General features: G+C 49.8%; 2 protein-coding genes across 3 annotated transcripts in view; both read left to right on the top strand.

The window, feature by feature from the left end:
• SGMS1 (sphingomyelin synthase 1) overlaps positions 1–22,028 on the top strand; it is a 114,937-nt gene extending 92,909 nt beyond the window's left edge. The window contains exons 2-5 of one of the 2 annotated variants that reach the window (XM_040454230.1): positions 283–400; positions 16,438–16,591; positions 19,443–19,609; positions 20,288–22,028. In XM_040454230.1, the coding sequence (XP_040310164.1) occupies positions 283–400; positions 16,438–16,591; positions 19,443–19,609; positions 20,288–20,467 (619 nt within the window). In that variant the 3' untranslated portion in view covers positions 20,468–22,028. The remainder of the gene's footprint in view (positions 1–282; positions 401–16,437; positions 16,592–19,442; positions 19,610–20,287) is intronic. The other variant, XM_040454229.1, reaches the window with a different exon arrangement.
• Positions 22,029–22,629: 601 nt separating this feature from the next.
• Positions 22,630–25,782, top strand: part of ASAH2 (N-acylsphingosine amidohydrolase 2) — a 103,739-nt gene continuing 100,586 nt past the window's right edge. Inside the window, exon 1 of the mRNA XM_040454224.1 lies at positions 22,630–23,106. The gene's annotated coding sequence lies outside the window, so the exon portion shown is untranslated. The remainder of the gene's footprint in view (positions 23,107–25,782) is intronic.

The raw sequence follows: 25,782 nt of genomic DNA, 5'->3' as shown, positions 1-25,782 counted from the left end.
GGCCTTACCCGTCAAGCGAAGGTCAGCTCAGGTTTAAGGCTTCGGGAAGCCTAATCAGTAGGAACAGCGAGCACTTGAGACTCTCTGGGCCATTTAATAGTAAAAACCAAAAACCACAACATCGTTCTCAGAATCCTCACCTCAATCTATTGGCTTTGATGAGAACGTTCTTATTCTAGGCTCTCAAGGAACTTTGGGTTGGTTGGCTTGGTCGGGTCACGGAGAACTGAAATGCACCTGCAGAATTTCCTGACTGAGTGCCCTGTTTTTCCCTTTCTCCAGGTCTATCATTAGCAGAAGATTTTTCTGCATAGTCGGCACGCTGTACCTCTACCGCTGTATCACAATGTATGTAACCACACTCCCGGTGCCCGGTATGCATTTCAACTGCTCTCCGAAGGTAATCTTTGCTCACTGTGATTTTCCCTGTGTTTTCTGTCTGTCCTCCGGCCCAGGGGTCCTTTGACTAAGGCCGAAGGTGGAAGTCTCTCCAGAGTGTAGTCAAGGCCCCCCCGCCCGTGTCCGGGAAGGTTACTGAGCAGTATGGCCCGGTGCCCACCCCCTCCCCCCTTCCCCACATCTCCAGGCCCCGCCAGTGCGCCCCAGCTGGGAGCATATGTGGTCTGGTGAGTGCGCTGGAGGCGGTTAAGCCGCGTGTGTGGGTGTAGCTCTTTGCTTTTCCTGCCAAACTTTTAAAATACCATTCGCTCCCTTGACACAGATCCAAGAGCTCGTATGTGCTTTTTTCCCCTCTCTTAGGCGGAAGGTTCGGCCTCCAGTGATATTTTTTCCTTCTTTCTACTAATCCCTGCGGTGGTCATCTCTAACGGCAGAGCAGGAGACGCTGTCCCCTCGTGCCCTCCACCCACCCGAACGAGGTCACCGCTCCCCAGAGGCGCGTGTGGCCCTATCGATCTCTCTGGTGGCACAGAGACCTTTCGCTGACGTAAACCGTTCCTCTCTTACCGTCTCTGTTTTTCCACCCGGTTCACAAAATAACTTTTACCTTGCAATGCTTCCAACTAGGGAGGTCACTGGAACTTTTGAAATAATTAGCAGAAGATGGAGTTGTAAAAATGTTGGCTTGTAGCAAAGCTCTCAAGCAGTAAGGAGAGGCTGGCGTCCTCGGTGAGGCTGGGAGAAAATACGGGGTGCTCCGATGTGTTTGGAACGATTCTTTTTGCATCGCGCTGATGTTGGTAAAACACCCATGTCCTTTGAGCTCCCTCCCCTTCTATAAAGTTTCTTCTTTCCAGAAGAGAGAGTTTCTCTGCTGGAACCATGAAAGAGAGCTGCAAAACGTATTGGATTTTTGAAGCGGAGTCTTTATCGTTTGAAGGTTTGGACCCCGTTATGTTACGTGCTTACTTACCGGTCTCCCTTCTGAGACTCAGGCGTGTGCTCAGGAGGGTGGCTGGTCCCCTGCTTCTCTCTTCCTCTGGTTCACTTCAGACTCCTCACCCTGGAGAAGCCGCCACAAAGAACAAGTGGTCCCAGCTTCCGCTCGTCCCTCACAGCAGCCCCACCGCCCTCCCCCTTCCACCTCGTCCCCTCTTCCTCCCAGGAGGCCAGCCTCCCTTCTGCGGCCTCCAAAAACTGAGTGCCTGCCTGGGGCTGCCGGGCTGTAGGAAATATGTTCTCCGCGAGGCTCCAGTGATGCGCGTGGACTCCAGGGGGGGGGGAGGCTGGCGATCAGCCGTGTGTTCTCAGTAGTAGGCTGACAGTTGAGATGTATGTGCCTAAGTTGAGTTCGGCTTCTTAAAAAAAAGTCTGCACGTCAGGAAGCGTTTCCAGCGGGGAGTGGGGTGCGCTCGTTGAGGTAGATGGGAAGTCTGGCCGGGCCCACGGACCGGGTCGGCCGTGAAGGACTGTGCCGTGCGGCCACCCCCCTGCCCTGGCTCCCGCTCTGTTTCTCCTTACGGCCTCTCTCTGCCATCGCGCCCGGGCCGGCCGGCCCACGCCCGGGGCCCATTGGCACTCACGGCCTGCCTGAGTCATCGGCAAATCCAGCCAAGGTCCTGCGGCTATAAAGAGTTGTGGCTTTTCTTGGTAAAAACAAGAGGTCACAGCAGGAACCGTGCCAAAAAACAAAACCTCAGACGTGCCTCTGGTTTATGGTGTTGCCAGAAATCCCGAGCGGGGCCGTCCCTCGTGATCTCGTGATGGTCATTTGGAAACTGGGAGTTTTTCAATAAAAGAACGTGGGAGGGGATGAAACGTGAGTACAGCTTAGCAAAAAAAGTGAGCACAATTAGTTACAATGTGTTAAATCTAATTCCTTCTTTTGTAGAGCAGGCTCGTGGAAGAAAGGATTCAGAAAATAATTTTTATTCTAAAACCGTTCATACGCATCTCCCAGGGCAGAGAACCTCACGTGTGGAAGCTGTACGTGCCCAACCCCCCAGACGCCGTGATTATCAAGAGTGGCTACGTTAGCTTCATCTCGTTTTATTTTGACGTATTTAAAAAATTAAAAGTACATGTGTATTTTTTAAAATGTTTTTTATTTAGTTTTGAGAGAGAGAGGGAGAGAGAGAGGCAAAGCTCGAGTGGGGGAGGGGCAGAGAGAGAGAGAGGGAGACACAGAATCGGAAGCGGGCTCCAGGCTCCGAGCCGTCAGTGCAGAGCTGGACGTGGGGCTCGAACTTGGGAACGGCGAGATCATGACCTGAGCTGAAGTCGGACGCTTAACCGACCGAGCCACCCAGGCACCCCTTGAGGTATTTTAGAACAGACCCCAGGTAATGCCATTTCATGGCTATCTACTTTAGTATGCATCTGAAATTTTTGGACATTTTATTGATAACTTTCATGTTGTTGGTGTAGTGAACACAATCAAATGTCATTCCTCGGTATCGGCAGTTCCCAGTTCGTAGACCCATCTTGGTTGTCTTAAAAATGCCTTTAAAAACATCAGTTTGGGGGCGCCTGGGTGGCTCAGTTGGTTAAGCAGCCGACTTCAGCTCAGGTCATGATCTTGTGGTCCGTGGGTTCGAGCCCCGCGTCGGGCTCAGTGCTGACAGCTCAGAGCCTGGAGCCTGTTTCAGATTCTGTATCTCCCTCTCTCTGACCCTCCCTCGTTCATGCTCTGTCTCTCTCTCTCTCAAAAATAAATAAATGTTAAAAAAAAAATTAAAAAAAAAACATCAGTTTGTACAAGTTACAGGAGCCAACTTCCTTACATTTAGTTGATCTGTCTCTTAAGTCTCCAATTCTAGGGCAGTACTCTCTCCTTTCTCCCTTTTTTCTTGTTTGAAGCCCATTAGTAACCCATGGAGATCAGACAGGCTATTCCGTGGGGTATCCCACGTTCTGGATTTATCCGGTTTTTCCTTTGTAGTGTCGATTAGCCTTTTTCTCTCCTCCATTTTTTCTCTAAATAGAAAGTTGGCTCTGGAGACTTGATTCCAGTTCAGTTGTGACTCTGTCGGCAGGAACGGTCCCCAGGAACAAGGGAATGGTTTCTGATGCTGGACCGAAGAGTCGGGGAGGCCGGGGCTGCCCCTGGCATGGCGGGCCAAGCTCGAGAAATCGAGTGACCAGTTGAGGACTAGAACGGTGTCAGAAGGGGGAGAAGGGGTGCTAGAGGGGGACCCTGGACATTAGCTTTGCTGCTTCAGAGCCCTGCCCACGGCTAATCAGCCAGGATTGAAAGGAGCCTCAGGAAGTCACCCCGCCCTCCATAGCCTCGCCTGCAGAACAGCCTCCCCCTGACCCGTTGCACAGAGAGGGAGCTTCTCACCCCATAAAAGGACAAACCGACCGAGTAACGAGTAGTGGGAACAACTGAGGTCAGAGTCAGGACGGTCTCACACAGCCGCTTCCCAGCCAGGGCAGTTGCGTTGACCTTCTCAGTTCCCCAGTTTCCTTAGTGGCCGCACAGCACTAGTGACACTTTCTGGGTCTGTCTGAAGGAGCTCGGGGGAGACGGCAGCACGTAGGGCTCAGTCGACGGAAAACGCCAAAGGCAGGGTATGCTTCAACCCTACGCCCTCCCCTGTCCGGCGAACGTTCGCGTCACGGGCCGGCCTGCGTCGCACGCCTCCAGGGGCCGGCGAGCGAGGAGTGAGCGTGGGGGGCAGAGGTGCCTGTGTGGACAGCGCCTCGGCCCCCTGGTGCAAGCCCGCACCCGCGTGGTCCCTGTGCAGAGTGCTGCAGCGGCTGGTGCTTGGCCGTCCCCCGCAGGGAGGGCAGGAGGGCGCGCGGGTCGTACCCCTAGGCAAAAACCTGACGTGGGGAATGAGGGTTTCACAGGCCCCTTGGGTCTTCCCACTGGGATAGTTATGCGTGAGGCGCTTGGGAGACCCCTGAGTGGGGCGCCGTCTAGGACGGTTAGTGGTACGGGGTCAAGGTTGGGCGAGCACGGGAGCCGTCACGTTCTGCATGCGGGCACATGAAAAGGCCCGAGACAGGGCGGGAAGTAGAGCCTCCAGAGGGGAGAGCTCCCCACGTGACCCCTTTCCCAGCCTGTCGGTTGGTGTCCCTCGCACGGTGTCTCGGCGTCATTCAGCTGCGTGGGACGAGTTGGGCCGTAGAAGACGCTTTGTGTGTGACGTCGTCTGGCGGTTCTGCCGTCATGTTGGGAGTCCTAACGCCGGTGCCCAGGACGTGGGGCTTCCAGGAGGAAGGGCCCGGCAGGCTCGCGGCACTCAGTACGCTCATCTCCTGGCCGTGTGCTCGGCACTCGGCAGGACCGTGACGGGCGTGTGCGGTGACCAGGGCAGGAAGGACAGCGGCCTCCGTCAGTGCTCCCGCCACAGAGCTGAGTCCCCCTGGGGACATGCAGAGGGGAGTCGCGGTGTGCAGCTGCTTGATGAGGAGCTCCTGGGACGCACGTGTCCTGTGGCCTAGCGGACACCAGCCGGTCACGCCGTCGGCCCTGTTACCGTCATCAGAGCTTTTCTGCCAGGAGCGTGTGAACCAACCAGAACACAGCCTCCTGCCTCTTGTTCCCGCTGTTTCAGATCCAGTTTTAAAAAAGAAAAGGCTACGGCAAATATTTGCGAATACTGTGGTGTCCTTAGCTTTCCGTATGAACGTTGGCTCTGACCGTCGGGGCAAAGGAAGACCCGCCCCGGGCCCCAGGTTCGCGCACAGCCCACGGCTGATGGAGGAGGTACCGTGGGCTGTTTTCAGCTCTCTCGCCAGTCACCCTGCGAGGGAATCCGTGGCTCAGATCACGTTGAGGTGCATGCTGGGCTCTGCTGTGTGGTCTCCGTGGTGACCTTGGAACAGTGAGGGTCACGGTCACGTGGCAGCAAGGGCACTCGGCTGGCCGGTGCCGTGATCTGACACGGCGTCTTAGTGACGTGGTTCTCCTCAGGTGCAAAGTTGAGTTTTCTTCCCTGCACCCCCGCCCCCGTGCATTTGAACGTGGCCCGCCGTTGGACAGGCTGTGTTTGGGTGGCAGCGGGGGTTCGCTGTTCTGCGGTCAGGACACAACAGCCTCCGTGCTCTCTCCTGCCCGCCTCCCAGAATCGAGAAAGGTCCAAGCTCCTGCAGCCCGAGGTTGAGCCGTGGAGGCCCCGCTCCCACCCTGGGGGGACCTCGTGGCCTCTTCTGGTGCTTTCTCAGGTGGCTGCCCCGTAGCAGGCGGCCCTGCACGCCCGCCGATCCCAGGTTGTGACGAGGTCCCGCAGGCCTTGTCGGCCGTGAGAACACGGCCTGCGTCCCTTACCAAAGTAGCTTCGTGTCCTGTTGTGGAATCGTGTGGGATTTAATTTGTCAGTGCGCGATTTCACCTCATTTTCTGCTTGCCGCCCTGTTTCTTACCGTCGTCACCGTGACCCCCCCCCTTTCTGTGTTCATTCTCACTTTTAACTATTTCTCACAGGTAATTTCCAGACCCTTCCCCATCCCAAGGCTCTTCCTCTGTCTGCCTCCAATGCTCTCTTCCTTTTTCAGGGACAAAAAAAAAAAAAAAAAAAAATAGAAATGCACTGGATTGTTTTCTCTCCTAAAAAGATTATTTTTTTCCATTTTAAAGCAACTACACATTTATTGTAGATACACTAAAAATAATACAGGAAGAGGAAACTTTTTACAATCACTCAGAGCCCTGTTTACTGTTAATGTTTCCGTATGTTTATTAGTCCTTTATGCATCGTTGTCTTACATATTTCTCATCTTGCTTTCTGTGCAGTTATTCCCATTTCCTTATAGTTTACCCTTGATATGTGCAGTTTTACGTCATTTTATAAGCCTTAGAGTTTCTGCGTGGTTTTATTTAAGGGACATCCCCAGAGAGCCCCCAGATTGTGAGGCAGGGAGATTGTTTCCTGAACAAGCATTTCTAGAGCACCTGCCCTGTGTGGGGTGACATTTGAGGATACACAGATCGATACCACAGGGGCCCCCATGGGCACCCAGGTTCCCCTGAGTCACCCGGCAGATCGCCATCACCTGCCTATGGTGCCCGCAGAAGGTAGTATACTCTACTGGGTGTCGGCCGTCCTGGCCAGGTCTCAAAGGGTGAGGAGTTTACCAGGTGGGGTTGAGCCACGGGGAAGTACAGAGGAGGCCTGGGGAAGGGGGGGTGACCCTGGGTGTGGGCCCCAGTGGCAAGTGGCCAGGGATGAAGCCGGAGAGGCGCGGTGGGCAGACTTGAGGGGTCTTGTCACCCTTCTGAGGAGCCAGGCTGCAGGGGAAGGCATAGCAGGAGTGAGAGGTGGTCACCTGTGCCCCTTCGAGGGACCCTCCAGCTGTCTGGGAGGGAGGGGGGACAGAGGACTTGCCCAGGTGCTGGATGCCGGGCCCCTGTCCTGAACACCCTGTCGTTTGGCACCCCCGGGGGTGTGAGGGAGTTACAGTTGATTCAGAGCTTGCCCCCCCCCCCCCCCCGCTGTCTCCCAGTTACTGTCGGTCTTTAGTGACGGGGCAGGGAGTCTGGCCACGTCTCAGGTCGTGAGGGAGGCCATGAGGCCGCGTTGCCACTATGGCCTGATTTAGAGGTGAGGTGGAGAGGGAGGGCTGTGTCTGGGGGACACTGGGAAGGTGAGAGGTTTTCCACGTGGCAGCAGCTGTCTAGAGTAAGCAGGTCACCAGGCTCAGAGAACTCAGTAGGCACCCCAGGGAGACCCACAGGTGGTGGCAGATGGGTCTCCAGGAAGCATTTTCCACTGTGTCAGAGTAGGGGCAGATGGACAAATGGACTTGTGTCCTGAGGGAAGGGCTGCCCGGCCACCGCAGGCCAGGGCGTCCCATTGAGAAGCCATACTCCCTGCTGGAGAGGTTCCCGCTGGCTGTGTTTGAGATAATTATAGTATCACAATGAAATAATGACAGTAGTTGATTATAATACATTAGGGCAAAAAAAGCTTTTAAGAATCGAGGGAGAAAAAGGTAAAAGAAATACTAGAAAATCACCATTTGTAACGACTACAGTAGTAATTCAAGCAGGAGCCATTATTGGTGCTAAGGCCATTAGGTGAAAGGCTGAGGGCATGATACTTAGCTAATTTAGAAAAGAACACAAACTGCTTATTAATTATAAAGGGGCAGAGGTGTGTATTTGGTGGAGAAATCCGGCAGGCACTGCTGTAGCCAAGTGATCAAACCGGTCACGGGACAAATGATGAGAGATGCTTGTCGCTATGGTGTGCAGAGAAGGGCCTGCCATTTCTGTAATATTCCTGCCAATAACATTTCAGCTGGACTTGAACATAAACAATCAGATAAACCCAAATTGAGGGACATTCTGTAAAGAAACGAGGCTGGACTCTTCAGAAATATCAGCGCCATAAAAACAAAGACCGAGAAACTAGCAGACTGGGAGAAATTAAGACTGTGACAAGTGTCCTCACTGTGCGTTCTCTGATCAGACCCTTGGCTGGGGCATAAGAGCTGTGAAGGGCATTCCAGAGATGTCTTAACTGGGACCATACTGCCTCGTTGTTAAAAGTTATGGGGCGCCTGGGTGGCGCAGTCGGTTAAGCGTCCGACTTCAGCCAGGTCACGATCTCGCGGTCCGGGAGTTTGAGCCCCGCGTCGGGCTCTGGGCTGATGGCTCAGAGCCTGGAGCCTGTTTCCGATTCTGTGTCTCCCTCTCCCTCTGCCCCTCCCCCATTCATGCTCTGTCTCTCTCTGTCCCAAAAAAAATAAACGTTGAAAAAAAAAAATTAAAAAAAAAAAAAGTTAGGAGTGTGACAATGGAGGAACACGTCCTAGCATATTCAGTTTGTCCTCAACTGGTCCAGGAAAAAGAGGGAGAATGGAGCAAGGGTGGCAGCACATCGATGATGGAGGAGGCTAAGCACAGAGTCTGTGGGTGTTTATCAGACACACAATTCCCAAGGATAGTGGCTCAACTTAGGATTTTCTGATTTTACAGTGATACAGTAAACGCATTTTCCACTTACATTTTTCAACTCACTGTGGGTTTATTAGGAGGCAGTACAGTCGAGGAAGACCTGTACTGTCCTTTAGATTTAGGGATTTTCCTAATAAGCATCTGAGGGAATTTGCTTATAAATTTTTGCTTCATGAACAAGTGAGGCTAAAGGATCGCTCAACACTAAAAGCAAATGTACTTTTGTTAAAGGGTGATTAGCGCTTTGCTGAAATACTGGATTTATTTAATGTAACAAATAAGAAAATGGGAAATCTGGAGCCAGCCTTTTTTTAAGATTTTGTGGAGCTTTGGTAAGTCTCCTTTACTAGAGGTCATAAAAAAAATACAGAAGTTTTTAGGGGGAGGAAGGGAGGCTGGTTGCGCATTTCATGTTTTATTGATGATAATTAGAGAGACCGTGCCCCCACAAAATAAAAAAAAAAAAAAAGAAAGAAAACAACCCGCATAGTATTAGAATGGATGGATACACTTGACAATGGAGAGGTGCAGAGAGCCAGATCCTTCAGACCTTAAGGGGGGGAAAACGTCTTTTTAGAAGTTGCATGAATGTGTTCTAAGAGGACGCGCAGTGAAATCTCTCCACATCAGTGGAGGTGGATGCGATATTTGTGGGTGAAACGAAGTCTTCCCAGGAATGAAGCAGTTACCACGTGGAGGAGAAGGGTTCAGAAAAGTGCCTTGTGACCACGGACGAGAGTCGGTGAGGGCCACGTGGACAGCCACCCCGATCTGGATTGCTGGGTGCCGGGGTGGGGTTCTCCCTGAAGGACATGGTCATTGCCATGCTGCCCAAAGTTTGGATGCACTTTATAATGGAGCAGGCCCTTGTAGCAGACCTCCCCTCACCTTGGCCGGGGGGTGCCACGGGCGAAGAAGTATCATTCTTGCCGTCTTCCAGACGAGAGAACGCTGAGGCCGCATTGGACAGAGTGTCCGTCCAGAGCCCCCGGACGCCGGACCCCAACCCGGGGCTTGTGCTCCTGTGCAGGCAGACTCAGAGACATTGGGAGCACCCCTCCGGCACAGCCCAGCCCTGCAGGGCGAGGAAAGTTAAGGACAGGTGGGAAACACCTTGTTAGAGAAGGCAGAAAACGTGCCCTTGGTTTGTGAACGATTTCCACGAGAACAACTTTTATAGAAACGGGGAAGTTTGATTTAAATGGAAAAAAAAAAAACCCCACTTATGGAAAGTGGCTCTTTAGCGAGTACTCCTGTGCACCTGCCTGGAAATGACGTGCGTAAAGTGGGCTGGATTTCGTGAGAACCGCCACCGCAACCTGGAGATGCTCTGGAGCCTTTGTCATCTGGGGAGGCATTGGGGACAACAGCAGGCTGTCTGTAGGGACCCAGAGGCAAGCTCGCTTAGGGAGGGGAGAGGTGGGATCTGAGCCCAGACGACTCACTGGGTGAAACAGAAACAGCCTCTCTGCTGATTTGCTCATCTGTGAAATGGGCATCACAGCCTCTGCACCAACCACCCCCCAGGCTGGTGAGGATACGACCGGATCGTTAATGGGGAAACTCAGTGGAAAAGTTGGACTCTCCATCCCCACGAAAGCTAATGTTTTCGTACACAAAATCACCCTGTTACCACTCCCTTTTTCCTGCCCGCTCAAGTAGTAGTAGGACGGTGTGAGAAATCGTGCGGGGCGGGAGTACGGAATCACAAGAACCGTTCACCCAACCCGCAGGCACACCACCTCTCCGGCGAAGGACGTTCTCATGACTCCTGCTAGTTCTTACGGACACGTCATTGGTTGGGAGGGCTGCCCCGCCGGGTGACACGCAGGGAGCGGCGGAGTCTTGGCGTTTCGGGCTCCGTCATCAGGGAGAGAAGCTGAGGGAAGCCGCAGTGTGGAGCGTGTGTTTCTCAGCTGCAGGTGCTCGGGCGTGATAGGCATGCCGCCAGCCCTTCCGTGCCTCGATGCCTGCTTCCCTAGCGGGTGTGCCTGTGGTCTGGGGGCTCAGAGCGGCCTTCTCGGCTTGTGGTAGAGGAGAGTGACGTTTCTGTTTGGCGGGGAGATTGTTCTTCAGCAAATAACAAAAATTTATTTGCTGTGATCTTAGTAGGTAGATTCATTGAATGAATGAATGAATGAATGAATGAATGAATGAATGATGGAATGAGTAATTTGAGAGCTACCTGGCTACATGGCTTTGCAGTGGGGCATGATCACAGGATGTGACCTCTGAACATCTGGACAGGAGGAGGCTGCTGGAGGAAACGTTACTCTGCGTGTACCCAGGTCCTGGCTTATGCAAAGCTGGGGGGACCGGCGGTGTGCAGGGGGCCTGCAGTGCCTCGGACAGTGGCAGATGGGGTCCCAGGACTTGGGTCCCCTCCCCAGCTCCAACACTGAGCAGCCGGCGGATGGGACCAGCCGGGCCGATTTTCCAGGGCTTCTGCAGGGCGAAGCCTCGGTGAGGGGCAAGGATTATACTCAGTAGCATTTCCACTCCCGTCGCCTTGCAGCCATCCGTCAGGGTTAGAGCGGAGCCGTTGGATGAGTCAGCGTTATTTGGTGAGCTCGGTTCCGGGTGTGCCCTCTCAGGCCAGTAGGGGGTGAGTGTCCCTGCTCTTCAGATGCAGCAAAGGGAAGAGGCAAGTGCGCTAGACCATGTGCAAACCGGGCGATGGTGAACAAATTCTCATCCATGCGCTCTGGTACTCAGCCCTGAAAACTTGGGGAAGCCTGCTTTCTAATAGCCAGGGGCTCACTGGTTTCTAACTGTACTAGATTAGTCTGCGTCATTAGGAAGCCTCTCCCGCCGCCTCCTGCTCGCGGTTTCTTCCTGTGCCTTGTTATTGCTTAAGCGATTTGGGCCAGTTTACTTCTTAGCCATTCATCAGATGCTGAAGAAAATTGCTGTATTTTCACTGAAAACTGACTTTTCTGTGTCCCTAAGAGACGATAATTCGCAGAGTGAATTACTACAGCTTTGTAGCGTCTACTGAGAAAATGATGGGTGTGAATGTCCCCCAAAAGTATCTCTGCTTTCAGAAATGAACATTCAACAGCCTCCTGTTGTGGGGGGCGGGGTACTTCTCCAGCGACAGTGGGGTGGGCGCAGTCCATGCTCTTTCCCACCGACTGCAAGTAAGAAACACCCCGCAGAATGTTCGAGCAGCTTTTTGAGGATGCCGCAGGAGGGGGGCAGGCAGATTGGGGAATGAAACTAAAGTAAGCATGAGAGAGAAGACCAGAGTTCCTGTCTTTTCCTCTTCTTTAGTCTCTTCCCGTATGTCCTGCCTGCACTCGAAGGCCGCCGAGATCCCACAACTGGAGACTTCCAAGAGAATTCCTCTCTTTCTAGCCCAAGGAGCGGGGACTTCTAGAAGTCCCTTTGGGACAGAGACTGGGAGAAACCCTGCCAGCTTCCACTGAAACCCTGCTGACGTGTAGTTTGTACATTCTACGTGTTCTCTGTGCTTGTTTTTAAAAAAATACAGTTGATTATGCCAAATGTTTTGTTTTTTCCTCGATAAGAGACGATGTCTATGATACAAACTTACTACACGGGCATTATAAACTGATTTCGTTCATCATTTATTACGCAGTCGTAGCCCAAGTCAACGCATTTGAATCACTGTGGTGTGAGTCTAACCAGTCGCCTCAGATGGTGGTTCAGTAGGTTTGAGAATCATTTTATAGGGACTCCCGATGTTGCCAGTACTTGCCGGCCTGGGCTTCGAGTAGCAAGCAAGCAGTTATTTAATAACAATTCCTGGTTAGATTGTTTCCACTCTGTTCCTTTTATACTAATATCATAGTGGGAGAGTTCTACCTAAAGCGTTCATGTCTGGGATCATTTCTTTGCGGCAGGCTCTGAGACTCCGTGTAAACGAGTCCCGGGCGATGCCGTTTGGATTGCCGGTCAATATCGATGATGATTTTTACAGAATTTTGTCGATTGTCATAACGATGATGCTCCCCAAGTGGTAGGTGAGGAAGTGGAGGGTTAGACTGGTCCGGCCGCCTCGGATCACCCAGCTAAGTGGCAGAGCCCAGTCTGCCCGCCACCCCTCCCGGCTGGCAGGTGCATTCGGCTCACCCCCCCTCACCCAGCCGCTGGGCCTGCCCCGAAAGCCCCAGCCCTGCTTCCGCTTCCCTCAGCTTTGCTAACTTGATACGGGAGCAAAGTTTGTATCTGTTTGTTTGGCAGTCTCCATGCCTCCCGCTGTTCATATCCTTTTTTGTCTCCCACGTTGGTGTTATTTACTTGGTTCATATGGTCAGTTTCCGTGAAAAAGATGTTAGCTGGTTTCTGCTCCGGTTGTTATGCAACATGTCTTTTACTTTGTTTGCTTTTTTTTTTTTTTTAACATAATTAAAATTTTTATGTGGCCATAGCCATCCACCTTCTTTTCCTGTTTCCCACTAAGCTTGAAGAGACCGCCCCTCCCAGAGGTTTGACAGCCATGGAAAGAGATTTTTTAAAAGAAAGCTTAGGTGTTTTAAGGGCACTTGGAAGAAATGCAGCATTAATCTTCAGCTATTTTTTTCTCGATGCTGTGTTTACCTGGTAATGTCTCCCTCCTCCCCACGCGTACAGGTTCCCCACAAATATTTTCGTGCTAAAACGGGAGGGCAAATTACAGGGTGGTGGTGCCTGAGAATAGGATTTCTAGTGTAAAAAACACAGTTTTTGGAAAGACAATCTGAAATGGAATAAAATGAAAAGCTACCCAGGCTTTTGTTGCCATAAGTTTCCTCTTTATACTGTGCATTGTTATGGCAGAACTGGACCCAACTTTCCATTTAAATCTTTTGAAAAATTTCTATCGTGTTTATTACATATGTGCAATTTAAAAAAAAAAAACGGGCACCTGGGTGGCTCAGTGAAGCATCCGACTTCAGCTCAGGTCATGATCTCACAGTTCATGAGTTTGAGCCCCACGTCAGGCTCTATGCTGACAGCTCAGAGCCTGGAGCCTGCTTTGGATTCTGAGTCTCCCTCTTTCTCTCTGCCCCGCCCTCGTACTCTCTCTCTTTTTCCAAAAATAAGTAGACATTTTAAAAATGTTTTTAAACAAAATGGTTCTGTAGAATCTTTAACGACACACCGTAGCCACCCATCCCCCTGAACCCTGACCAACTCCAGCCCACGTTCCTAACTGCTTTCAACAATTTTAACTGAAGCTGGTGGTGCTTACCTTCATAGCTTTTTACTTTTCACAGATATGTGTGTTTGTGTGTGTGTGTGTGTGTGTGTGTGTGTGTGTGTGTGTGTGTGTTACCCTGCGGTCTGTAAGGGACACGGCAGTTCCGTTTCTCTGTTTTTCTGATGGAAGTCTTATTATTGACCTCCTACGGGAAGGCTGGAGGGAGGGTCCACGGTGCCCCAGCCCCACCCCCCCTGGTGGGCGGTCTTGCTTCCTGTCCCCTCTTCCCTGTCCGGGTCTGGATTTCTGTTCTGACTTAACTCCACATTTCGTGTTCACACTATTAGTTTCTAAATGCTCTTCGTAGCCAGCTTGAGTCATTTCCTATAATGATTCTTGTGCACAACATTTTGTTTCTTAGAGAGTTAGCGATTGCCTTGCCTTTTGCTTTCTTAGTGTGCTGTGTGCACACTCACCCCCATGTGGTTTCACCTTCCCGCGGATGACCCTCGCACCCGTACCCACCCCCCCCACCCATGGTTCACTGTGCAGGCTCACAGCCCCTCGGCTCTGCCTTCACTGACGACCTAGCAAATCCTGTCTCTTCTTTTTTTCTGCTCTTTCTGCTTTACAAAGCGTATGCTCTCTAGTTCCCTGAAGAGTATGTAGGTGGTAAATACTGTGAAATCTTGTGAAAACGGCTTTAGTCGACCCTGTACTGCAGGGTCGCTTAAGAGTATGGCTGGGCATAGGTTGCTAAGTTGAAAATCATTTTCCCATGGAACTTGGAGGCATTTTTCCAAAGCCTTCTGTCTTCCAGGATTGTTTTTGAAAAAGCTGACTCTTGATCCTTTGTATGAAGCTTGTTTGTGTTTTTTTTATAAATACATCATGATTTTAATTTTAATGTTTACTTATTTTTGAGACAGAGAGAGACAGAGTGCAAGTGGAGGGGAGGGGCAGAGAGAGAGGGAGACACAGAATCTGAAGCAGGCTCTGAGCTGTCAGCACAGAGCCCGACGCGGGGCTCGAACCCACAAACCGTGAGATCATGACCTGAGCCAAAGTTGGCGCTTAACCGACTGAGCCACCCAGGCACCCCAAGTATGAAGCTTGTCTTTGATTTCTGGAGGCATCAGGGTCTCTTGCTAACCCCCCACTACGTACCTGAAATCTCGTGGTGCCGAGTCTTGCCGTAGAGGTCTGTTTTCTTGTGGTGACCCTTTGAATTTGGAAATCTGTCTCCTCTGTGCCATGTGTCCAACCTGCCATCCTTGACTAGAAATCTTGATACATTTTCTTAAAGGGAAATTGTAGCAGACCACATGTTTCCCAAAGCCTGGCATGTTATCAGTGAAATGTTGAAAAGGGTCAGGGTGATTAATTCTGGTTAAAAGTAACTAGTGTGCTGGCAACCTAAGATACAGACCGTTTGACATAGCAAAGAAAAATGGCAGGGAGTGTGTTGTTTAAGCCTCTGATGACTCCGGCGTGCAGCCCAGACTTGCATTAGAGACGGAGATTTATCTGTGAGATTGTTTCACTCTTACTGAAAAAGAAGAGCACATGGTTCCACTCACGTGATTTCAGTAGATTGAAGGTACATCCATTCAGTCCGTTGTGTCACTTTGGTCGCCAAAAGTCCCATTTGACCTCCTCAGTCTCCAACATCAGCTGGGTCCATAGAGCCGCTGTCCTGTAAGCTGAGCACGGGGACTTGTCCCAGATTATTTTCCCCCAAGCGGCTCCCGTCGTAAACCGCGATCAGTTACTCTTTCTCTATCAGTGTAATTTTAAAAATGGGGCAAGCGTCTGCTGAAACGTGCTCCAGAAAGCGCAAGCAAGGAACGGCTGTGGCCACACGCTTCCTCTCTAGTGAACGTGGACGGCAGCCTTCATGGGGGGTTTACGTGTCTTGACGGAAGCTCAAAAAGCCGGAACATTCCCGTGCGCCTCCTCTCAGCACCCACACCAGGCGCTTCTGTGAGCACCTGTGGGGGGCGTTAGTTCTGTTGCTCCCTCCCTGGAGGGACCTCTGTGTCACACCGACTGACCCCTCCCCCTTCAGACTCCAGCGACGAGTGCAGGCTGTCACCTGTGCGTCCGACCACTGAGCTGTAAATTGGGGGTTCCCGTGACCCCCCCCCCAGATTTGGTTAGTTTGCTAACGGTTGTTCCCAAAACTAAGGAAAACATGTAACTTACCAGAGACCCAGTGTATTATAAGAGGATGTAACTTAGGGCAGCCGGACGGAAGGAATGCCCTGGGCGAGGTCTCTGGGAAGGGGCGCGGGGCTCCCACGCCCCCCACATCTCTACTTTGTCATCAGCCTGGTCGCTTTCTGAACCTCCATCCTTGTGCAGTTTTGTGGAGGCATCGTTATGTAATGAGCAGGATTTTTTTTAATGTTTTTATTTATTCTTGAGAGAGAGAGAGAGAGAGAGAGAGAGAGGCAGAGCGTGAGCAGGGGAGGGGCAGAGAGAGAGGGAGGCACAGAATGTGAAGCAGGCTCCAGGCTCCCAGCTGTCAGCACAGAGCCCGATGCAGGGCTCGAACTCACAAACCCCGAGATCAGGACCTGAGCAGAAGTCGGACGCTTAACCGATGGAGCCGACCAGGCGCCCCTGTAAGCAGGACTGATGAGTCATTGACCATCCACCTCCAGCCCTCGCCCTCCCTGGTGGTCCAGCCTTCTGATCACAGGGTTGGCTCTCCCGGCGTCAAGCCCCGATGCTCCGGGGCCTTCCGAGGGTCACCGCCCTAAGGAGCTCTCAGGTGCGGGTGAAAGCGGCTGGTTGTGACTAGCCACAGATGCCTTTTGTCTCGGGAAATGGCAGAGGTGGTGCCGGAGAGCCACGTCCAGGGCCAGGTGTGCGTTTCTCGGCAGAAGTCAGGGTATCGCAGGGCCTGGCCCTGACGGAGGAGGGCGCCACAGCACTCCGGGGTGGACTGGTAACGCCTCTCGTCTCTCCTCTCCCACAGCTGTTCGGAGACTGGGAAGCACAAGTGCGGAGGATAATGAAGCTCATTGCCGGTGGCGGCCTGTCCATCACCGGCTCTCACAACATGTGCGGGGACTACCTGTACAGCGGCCACACGGTCATGCTCACGCTCACTTACTTATTTATCAAAGAGTGTAAGTCGAGGACAGCCCTCCGGCAGCGTCCCCACCGCACCCAACACCGTGGGCCCCCAGCGCGGCGGGGGGGGGGGGGGGGGGGGAGGCGGGGGGCGGGGTCACCGCTCTTGCCCCGGGGGCGGGGGGCGCCTAGTCTCCTCGTCTCCTCTGGTGTCGGCAGAGCCTTCGGGCTGCGCTACAGCTGCTGGAAGGAGCCGGGAGGAAAGCTCGTGAGCCCAGGCCTGGTGGCACGTGATGTAGACCGCGTGTCACCGCCCTACGCTGCGCCTGGGGGTCAGCGAGGTCTCTGCCCTCATAGAAGCCGGGGGCTCAGGGGCACTAAGTGATGCAGGCGCCAAAAGGGAGTCTCCTTTAAAATGTACGTAAGGGCCGCCTGGGGGGCTCATTCGGTGAAGCATCCGGCTCCTGATTTCGGCTCAGGTCATGACCTCCCGGTTCGTGGGTTCGAGCCCAGCATCAGGCTCTGCGCTGACAGTGCTTGGGATTCTCCCTCTCCTGCTCTCTCTGCCCCTCCCCTGCTCGCTCACTCTCTCTCAAAACACAGAAACTTACAAACAACTACCTAAAATATATTTTTAAACGTACTTAAAATATTTTATTGCGAAACACACAAAAAATATTTAAATAAACCCCCGTCCCCTGCTCAGATTTAACAGATGCTGGCATTCACCATATCTGTTTCAGATAACCCTTTGTGAAGCACATACAGCGCTAACATATGATTAAGGCTGTTCATGCCTTGCTTCCCACGTTCCTGTGTCATTTCCACGCATGTCTTGAGTCTTGCCGATGATGGCTTTGTGGTTTCTAAAATTAACATGTGGTATGACGTTATATATGGTCTTTTGCCCCCTTTTTTCTCTCAGAGTATGTTTGTGAGACATGAGGCTCTCTTTTCTCCTGCGGTCCAGAGGGGCCTGGGGGGGTATGCGTGGGGAACCTTCTGAGTGAATTCTAACACTTTCTGTCAGTTTGGCCCTTTTGCCGGTGGGGGTTGTCACAGCCTGGGGAGCACTCCCTGCTGGTTGTACTGTAAAGGCAGTGAAGTCTTATCCTCAAAGGAAGCACGGCCATGTCGGGAAACTTGGAGGACGCGGCTCACAACCTCTGACTTTGAGTCCGGGTGCCATCCCCACCTCTGTGACGGGGAAAGACCTTAACCTCTCTGAGTCTTAGCTTCCTCGTCTTTAGAGCGAGACACTGGTAGCCGCTCTATGGCCGAGGGACAGGTTGTAGAAATTAAAACGGGTGTCATGTCCGCACTGTAACACGTGCATGAAGAATGAATGGTAGCTGTAGGGTGTATCAATGCAGATTTTCCTGGGGGTGGGGTACGGTGCCCCCACCCCTGCCCTGACCACTCAATTTAAAGTCACAAACCTCCCTTCCCCTTCTCGGTTTCTGATCCTGCTTCTCCTGTTCAACTTTATTTTTTCATAGCATTTAACACCTTCTAACACAGTGTAAAATCTCCTTCTTTATTATAATTATTTTTTATTGTGTCTCCTCTGTCCCAGGAAGGGATCTCCCCCAACAAAGGCAGGCTCTTTGCCTGTTTGGTTCGTTGATCTCTATACCCAGAGCATTTCCTGTCCCAGGCACATAGTAGATGTTCAATAAATACTGGTTAAACGAATGACTAGTTCTTTTTTTTTTTAATTTTTTTTTAATTGTCTTTATTTTTGAGAGGCAGAGAGAGACAGAGTGTGAGTGGAGGAGGGGCAGAGAGAGAGGGAGACACAGAACCCAAAGCAGGCTCCAGGCTCTGAGCTGTCAGCACAGAGCGTGATGCAGGGCTCAAACTCACAAACCGTGAGATCATGACTGAGCTGAAGTCAGACGCCCAACCGACTGAGCCACCCAGACACCCCCAAATGAGGAGTACTTGTATGCTGTGAGAAGCCAGTGAAAGTCTAACCTTTCTCCCCCTGGGTAGGGAGGACGGATCACATTCAAGTGACATTTTTGCGTAAAATTTCAGACCCTCTTCAGCCCATTCTTTGAGAATGCAAAGTGGGAAGGCCTGGACAAATAGAGATTATGGTGCTCACCTCAGGTGGGAGCTTCCAAATCAAGGTACGGACAGGTATTGACCTGACACTACCCTGCCTTTGAATGCACTTGCACCAAAATTCCCAGGCATTTGGATTCTTTCTTATTTCTGTTTGAGAAATGGAATCTGAGACTCTTACAGAGTTTCAGGTCAGTGTTTAGTCACAAAGCTTGGGAAGCAAGTAGGACAGTTGTAGCAATTCTAATTGCCTAGTCCGTGTGTAAGGATCTGTAGACCAAAAAGTATTGATTTTTGTTTGGAGCATTAACCCCAAATTATTTATAAGTAAGTTGAATTAAATGTCAGTAGACAGGCTTTTTTTTTTTTTTTTTTTAACGGAACACGACACATTATCCTCTCAGTTGTCCTTCTCAACTGCCTTTATATGTGAATCAAGCAGTAGCCAAGTATAAATTACAATTGCTAATAAAGTCACTTCATGAGATAAGCTGCTTCCATTCTTTTTTTTTTTTTAACACTTATTTGTTTTTGAGAGACAGAGATAGCGCGCGAGCGGGGGAGGGGCAGAGAGCGAGGGAGACACAGAATCCGAAGCCGGCTCCAGGCTCTGAGCTGTCAGCACAGAGCCCGACGCGGGGCTCGAACTCACAGACCGCGAGATCGTGACCTGAGCCGAAGTCGGACGCTTCACCGACAGAGCCCCCCAGACGCCCCAAGCTGCTTCCATTCTAACCTTGACTACATATAAGCTAAGACCCTTAAATTTGCAGCCCAAACGATCTGTTTTCAGACGGAAAGATCAGAGTAACCGGTGTGAATCGCTCCTCTTTTCAGATTCCCCTCGACGACTGTGGTGGTACCACTGGATTTGCTGGCTCCTCAGCGTGGTTGGGATCTTCTGTATTCTCTTAGCGCATGACCACTACACTGTGGACGTGGTGGTGGCGTATTACATCACCACAAGACTCTTCTGGTGGTACCACACTATGGCCAATCAGCAAGTGAGTTTTCCCCTTGTCTGATTACAGCTTCTCTCAACGCCTGGCCTGGCGGTGCTGGCATGGGGGCGGGGGGACGTGCAGAGAACCCACGGATGTCTTAGGCCTCTCTCCAGGGGGGCTAGGCAACTGGGATCGCGTTGTCTTTCGTGATGCTGAGCCACTTCGCAACAAAAAATGAGCAAGAAATGTGTTAGTACAGTGACGCAGAGATTGCATCCTTCTAGAACAGGTATCACCGTCCCCGTCCCTGACAAATGCCTTCCAAGCTGGGCCCCCCTGCTGTTTCATTGGCACCCCTCCCCCCTTCTCCTGGCCTGGGCCCCTGAGCAGCCGAACGCTTAACTTCCATCGCAGAAGAGTAACGGAGACACTCACTGGGGCGCGCGCACTTACGGACAAGAGATCGAGGAAGCCACGCGTTCTCCGTGCGCTCCCGGAGTTGGAGTTCTTTGCTCTCCTGCTAGGGGGTGGCCTGGTTAGCACACGAGAGCAGAGCGGGGGCGTGCGTGCGAAACTGGGGTACGTGGGTGGACACAAGGCCGTTCCGGGGTCCTTTGTGAATTGTAATTAGGAAAACACATCCGCTTAAAGTGGAAGATCGTTAGAAAAGTACATATGTTCGTTTGGGGGCCCATGAATTGCTCTCCCTGACCTGGTTTCCTGTCTTTGTCGTCATAGGTGCTCAAAGAAGCTTCCCAGATGAACCTCCTGGCTAGGGTGTGGTGGTATAGGCCGTTTCAGTACTTTGAAAAGAACGTCCAAGGAATCGTACCTCGATCTTACCACTGGCCCTTCCCCTGGCCGGTGGTCCACCTCGGGAGGCAGGTGAAATACAGCCGCTTGGTGAACGACACATAACGGCCGCACCAAGCGGGGGACGAGGACCCTTTCCAAGTGCTGAGAACTCCAGTGAGAGCAGATGCCATAAACAGACGATCCCGGTATCTTTCAGCCGTTTCCTTGACTTAACCTATTGAGTTACCTGGTCAGCACTGTGATCTTTTTTTCTCTCCAAAGGACCTGCGTGGGACAACAATAAAGAAAACGTAACCTATCATGCACTGCACACATTTCCTGTTCGTGAGTCCGGGGTTCCGCATAAGCTGCATCACCACGTTCCTTTGTATACGATGCAACAGCATAAATGTAAGCTTTTCTATCATCCGTTCTGGTCTTTCCAGTCACATCTGGAAAATAAAGCGTATTATTTTCTTGGGAAAACATACTTTTCATATCTCTTGCCCCAAAGATTGGGCTGTAAGCCATTTTCTAGCAAATGTCTCTATGAAGGTTTCTAAGTACCTGAATGGGGTTCGATTCTGAAATCTTTCTACCTGTTGCACCGCTATTCAAATAAAAAATGACAGACACAGAAAGGTGTGGTAACTTTGGGTTTTGTAAAAAGCAGAGAGAGTGTGTCAAAAAGTGCAAAAAAAAAAAAAAAAAAGATTCTGTTATAAAGTGATTTTCTAAGTATTTCCTAACTTTATTTTTCAAAATGATGTTATGAAAACCAAATTTCAAGATTTTTACATGTCAGAGAGAAGAGAGTTAAAATTTAAAAAAAAAATGCTTGGGAGAGAAATTTGTCTATGTTTCTAGTGCCTTTCTTGTCTTGATTGTATGGTCAGTAGGCAATCTTAAATGTTTTTATTTAAAATAAAATATTCCATGAAAATATAAATGTATGTATACACTACTAAATTTTGCATTTATAGCTAAATTAAATCTGAAGACTGCTTATGGTTTTTAAATTGCTATGAATTAACGAATGGGGGAGTTAATTAGAAAATCAGAGCCCTGTTCCCATATTGTGAGCAGGTGGCAATGACATGTACCACTTAAATTATTTTATCATCTATTTGGTGGTTCGATTTTAACTATACAGTGAAAACAGCCATGAATACTTTGTTTTTAAAAAGAGAGTTTTGAAAATGATCACTTAACTAAAACTTGAAAGCTATAAATTAGTTATCCATACTCTGATGACAATTTTGTTGGTGAACAACAAAACAGAGATCTATTTCTTTAAAATATATTTGTGCAGAAACTGCATGTATCTCTAAGTTTTACTCCTAACAGAAGTATGTTTGGGGAAGTATTCTATTCCATACTTGCCAATGTGGAGAACAAAATAGTTTTTTAAGAATGAAGAAGTATATATATCCATTCTGTATTTTACGTGCAGCAGAATTATCTTCCGTAGGGTTTTTTTTTTTCCTGTGTATTCACAAGGTGATATTTGTATTGTAAAACAATAATGGTGAAGGAAATAAAAAGGCTTTTAAAATTTTGTTTGTTTTAAATATTTGTAAAGTTATTATTATTCCAGAGAGTATACTGATATCTTAACAGCTTACCTAGACCGTAAATTAATCAAAATGCACTTTTTAATAAAACCTGATACTTAAAACATAAATGGCTGTTACTCCTGATGTGTTCACATCCTTCCCAGAGGTCGTAAACGAAGTCATTAAAGCAAGGTAAAAACCTGAGTTGTGGGATGTCTTCCCGGAGTTTGAGACAGGGCCTGCGGCAATCATGTTTCTTTCCCCTTGAGATTTCTTAAAATGTGTGAGTGGGGTTTTTTTTTTTTTTTTGGTTTTTTGTTTTTTTTCAAAAGTACACCAAAAGAATCACACAGGTAAGTTTATTTCAAAATGCAGACAGACCACCTTGCTACAGATGTAAAACTGGGATGGTGTCCCGCCTGGGGCTCCGGCCGTGTGTCTCACTCGAAGGACCAGAATCCTGGGATGGGTTTCTAGCACAGCCTCTCCCGCACTTGGACTCTTGGGCGAGTGTTGCGAATTGAAAGGGAAAGCACCTTGAGTAATGAAAACGCGTCACTGGCACGTGCTAAACATTGGATCTTTCTTCCTAAGTCAAAGCAGTTTTATTTAAAAAAAAAAAAAAAGATTATTACAGGTTTGCATACTACATAGGTACTAAGAAATTCATTCACTAATTTCTCTTCATGCCGGACGGCACCGGTTCGTGAATGGACATACCGTGTGGCTCCCGGGTCTGAAGATCCAGGAAGGATAGAGAAACCTTGTGTTGTGCAGAATTGCAGTACACTTGGTGGGGTCTGCCTGAATGAGGACATGTGCTTTTCTGTCCTTTCGTTTGGTAAGACAGTACCTCCTAATGACAGTAGCTTCTTTACTTGGCTCTCGTATGAGCTGGGCATTCTTTACACGCGCTATCTTGTTAATGGCCACACAGCCACAGGGTTAATGATTACCCCATTTTGTGGGAGGCGACTCAGAGAAGTTGAATAAACCTCCCAAGGTCATGCAGCCGGTAAGTGGTGAAACTCTGATTGGAGTGCAGGTCTCCACCCCTCCTCACCACCCTGCACGCCCCCAAATGCTGTGAGTGTTCATAAATTCTTCCGCAGGAGTCAGCGGTGGGAGACATTGGTGCCCGTGGCGGTAATGCCAAGTAGAATGACTCTTCGTACGGACTGAGTGCCAGGAAATCCACCTCATGAGGTATGAGAGACTAATTTTGCCAGTTTCCTAATTGCTAAATGTTTCATTTGTCTCCCCAGCAAATATCTAAATTGATCAACGTGATAAAGATCTCAAAAACTTTATAAACATCACATAAAACGAGAAGACCTCCTTGCTTTAATTTGACTGCCATTGTACAAAAAGTCAACCAGGTGTTGAGGTAACCTTCGGGAAGTAGAATGTGCTACCTGGGGCCCGTGTTACTGATGTCCTTTATTTTTCTCTCCCTTTGGTCCGGAAACTTACTCTGAACAAACCCAGACTTGAAATTGTGCCTGTCAGCGCCTTAGGGTTCTTACGTGTCTTCTGGTTCAGGTTACAAGAAAATTAAGCGAGTCCTGCTGGGTCCAGACTCCGGCTCTTAGAGGTCAGAGGTGGGCATGGTCCTCGAGACACAGGCCGAGTGAGGGGACGTTGCCCGAAGCTGGACAAGGGAGGAACAGGATTGGGGCATCGCCCGGCTTACTATTGGTGAAGATACGGAGTGTGGGTTTATCACGCGAGTTAACGCGTGTTGCATGTGTGAGGAGTCCTTCGAGTTCGTGAGGGCTGGCATGGCCCTGGTGTCATCCAGCATCTAGTGACTGAGCAGATTTAGAAATGCCCTTGAGGATTTGTGACGTATGAATCATAGCATCTGACGTGTACCACCTGGTCCACAGGAATAGTGCTTATCCAGAGGATCCATTAGCCATCAGCACACCGTGGTCGGTGGGTGCAAAGATTGGAGTCTCTCTCGAGGATTCTTGGGGGCAGGTTTGCTAAAGATTTGAAGACAGATCAATGAGATGGGCAGACTCCACGTTTCTCCTAGCTAAAAAAAAAGGGGAGGGGAGGGCGCCTGGGTGGCTCGGTCGGTTGAGCGTCCGACTTCAGCTCAGGTCGTGATCTCACGGTTCGTGGGCTCCAGCCCCGCGTCAAGCTCTGTGCTGACAGCTCAGAGCCCGGAGCCCGCTTCACTGACCTTCCCCACTTGTGCTCTGTCTCTCTCTCTCAAAACTAAACAAAAGCAGGGAGTCCCAATTCAGAGGCTGTACAGCGTCCAGCATCCAGGTTCCTGTGTTGAAGGATGTGTAGGGTGCGGCTTCTGGGGCGGGAATGGCATTCCACGTGAGGATAGGGAAGGTTCTGGCTCCCTGGAGGGGGCCGGCCCAGAGTTTTCTCCCAGCCCTACGGTGGCCTAGAGCCATGTGTGTTTTGACGGTCTCTTGTTGGGCACATAGACGTTAAAATTGCTATGTCTTCTTGGAGATTTGACCCCTTTATCATTATGTCATCTCTCTATTCCTGAGGATATTCTTGTTGTGAAGCGTGCTTTGTCCGAAGTTAAAATAACAGCTTCAGCTTTCTTCTGATTAGTGTTAGTATGGTATATATCTTTCTCCACCCCTTTATTTTTAACCTGTCTGGATCTTTTTTTTTTAATTTTTAAATTTTTTTAAATTTACATCCAAATTAGCATATAGTGCAACAATGATTTTAGGAGGAGATTCCTTAGCGCCCCTTCCCCATTTAGCCCATCCCCCCTCCTACAAGCCCTCCCGTAACCCTCAGTTTGTTCTCCATATTTAAGAATCTTCTGTTTTCTCCCCTTCCCTGTTTTTATATTATTTTTGCTTCCCTTCCCTTATGTTTATCTGTTTTGTCTCTTAAAGTCCTCGTATGAGTGAAGTCATAGGATTTTTGTCTTTCTCTAATTTCACTTAGCGTAATACCCTCCAGTTCCATCCACGTAGTTGCACATGGCAAGATTTCATTCTTTTTGATGCCGAGTAATACTCCATTTTATATATATATATATATATATATATATATATATATACATACACACACATATACCACAATTTCTTTATCGTTTCATCCATTGATGGACATTTGGGCCCTTTCCGTACTTTGCCTGTTGTCGATAGTGCTGCTATAAACATGGGGTGCATGTGTCCCTTCGAAACAGTGCACCTGTATCCCGTGGAGAAATGCCTAGTTGTGCATTTGCTGGGTCGTAGGGTAGTTGTATTTTTAGTTTTCTGAGGAGCCTCCATACTGTTTTCCAGAGTGGTTGCACCAGCTTGCATTCCCACCAGCAATGCAAAAGAGATCCTCTCTCTCCGCATCCTCGCCAACATCCGTTGTTGCCTGAGTTGTTAATGTGAGCCATTCTGACAGGTGTGAGGTGGTATCTCAGTGTGGTTTTGATTTGTATTTCCCTGATGATGAGTGATGTGGAGCATTTTTTCATGTGTCGGTTGGCCCTCTGGATGTCTTCTTTGAAGAAGTGTCTATTCATATCTTTTGCCCATGTCTTCACTGGGTTATTTGTTTTTTGGGTGTTGAGTTTGATAAGTTCTTTGTAGATTTTGGATACTAACCCTTTATCTGATATGTTGTTTGCAAATCTCTTCTCCCATTCTGTTGGTTGCGTTTTAGTTTTGCTGGTTGTTTCCTTCGCTGTGCAGAAGCTTTTTATTTTGATGAGGTCCCAGTAGTTCATTTTTGCTTTTGTTTCCCTTGTCTGGATCTTTATATTTAAAGTAGGTTTCTTATAGACAGAATATATAAACAGGAAAACAGCATCTTGTTTTTCACCTATTCTGACGATCTCTTGTCTTTTTATTGATGTATTTAGACCTTTCACATTTAAAGTACGGTTAACCTTTG

This window comes from Herpailurus yagouaroundi, unplaced genomic scaffold (assembly GCF_014898765.1).
Source record: "Herpailurus yagouaroundi ecotype Mexico unplaced genomic scaffold, PumYag 211, whole genome shotgun sequence".
Lineage (NCBI taxonomy): Eukaryota > Metazoa > Chordata > Mammalia > Carnivora > Felidae > Herpailurus > Herpailurus yagouaroundi.
Note: the sequence above shows the minus strand (reverse complement) of the source record. Positions and strands in the feature narration are given on the sequence as shown.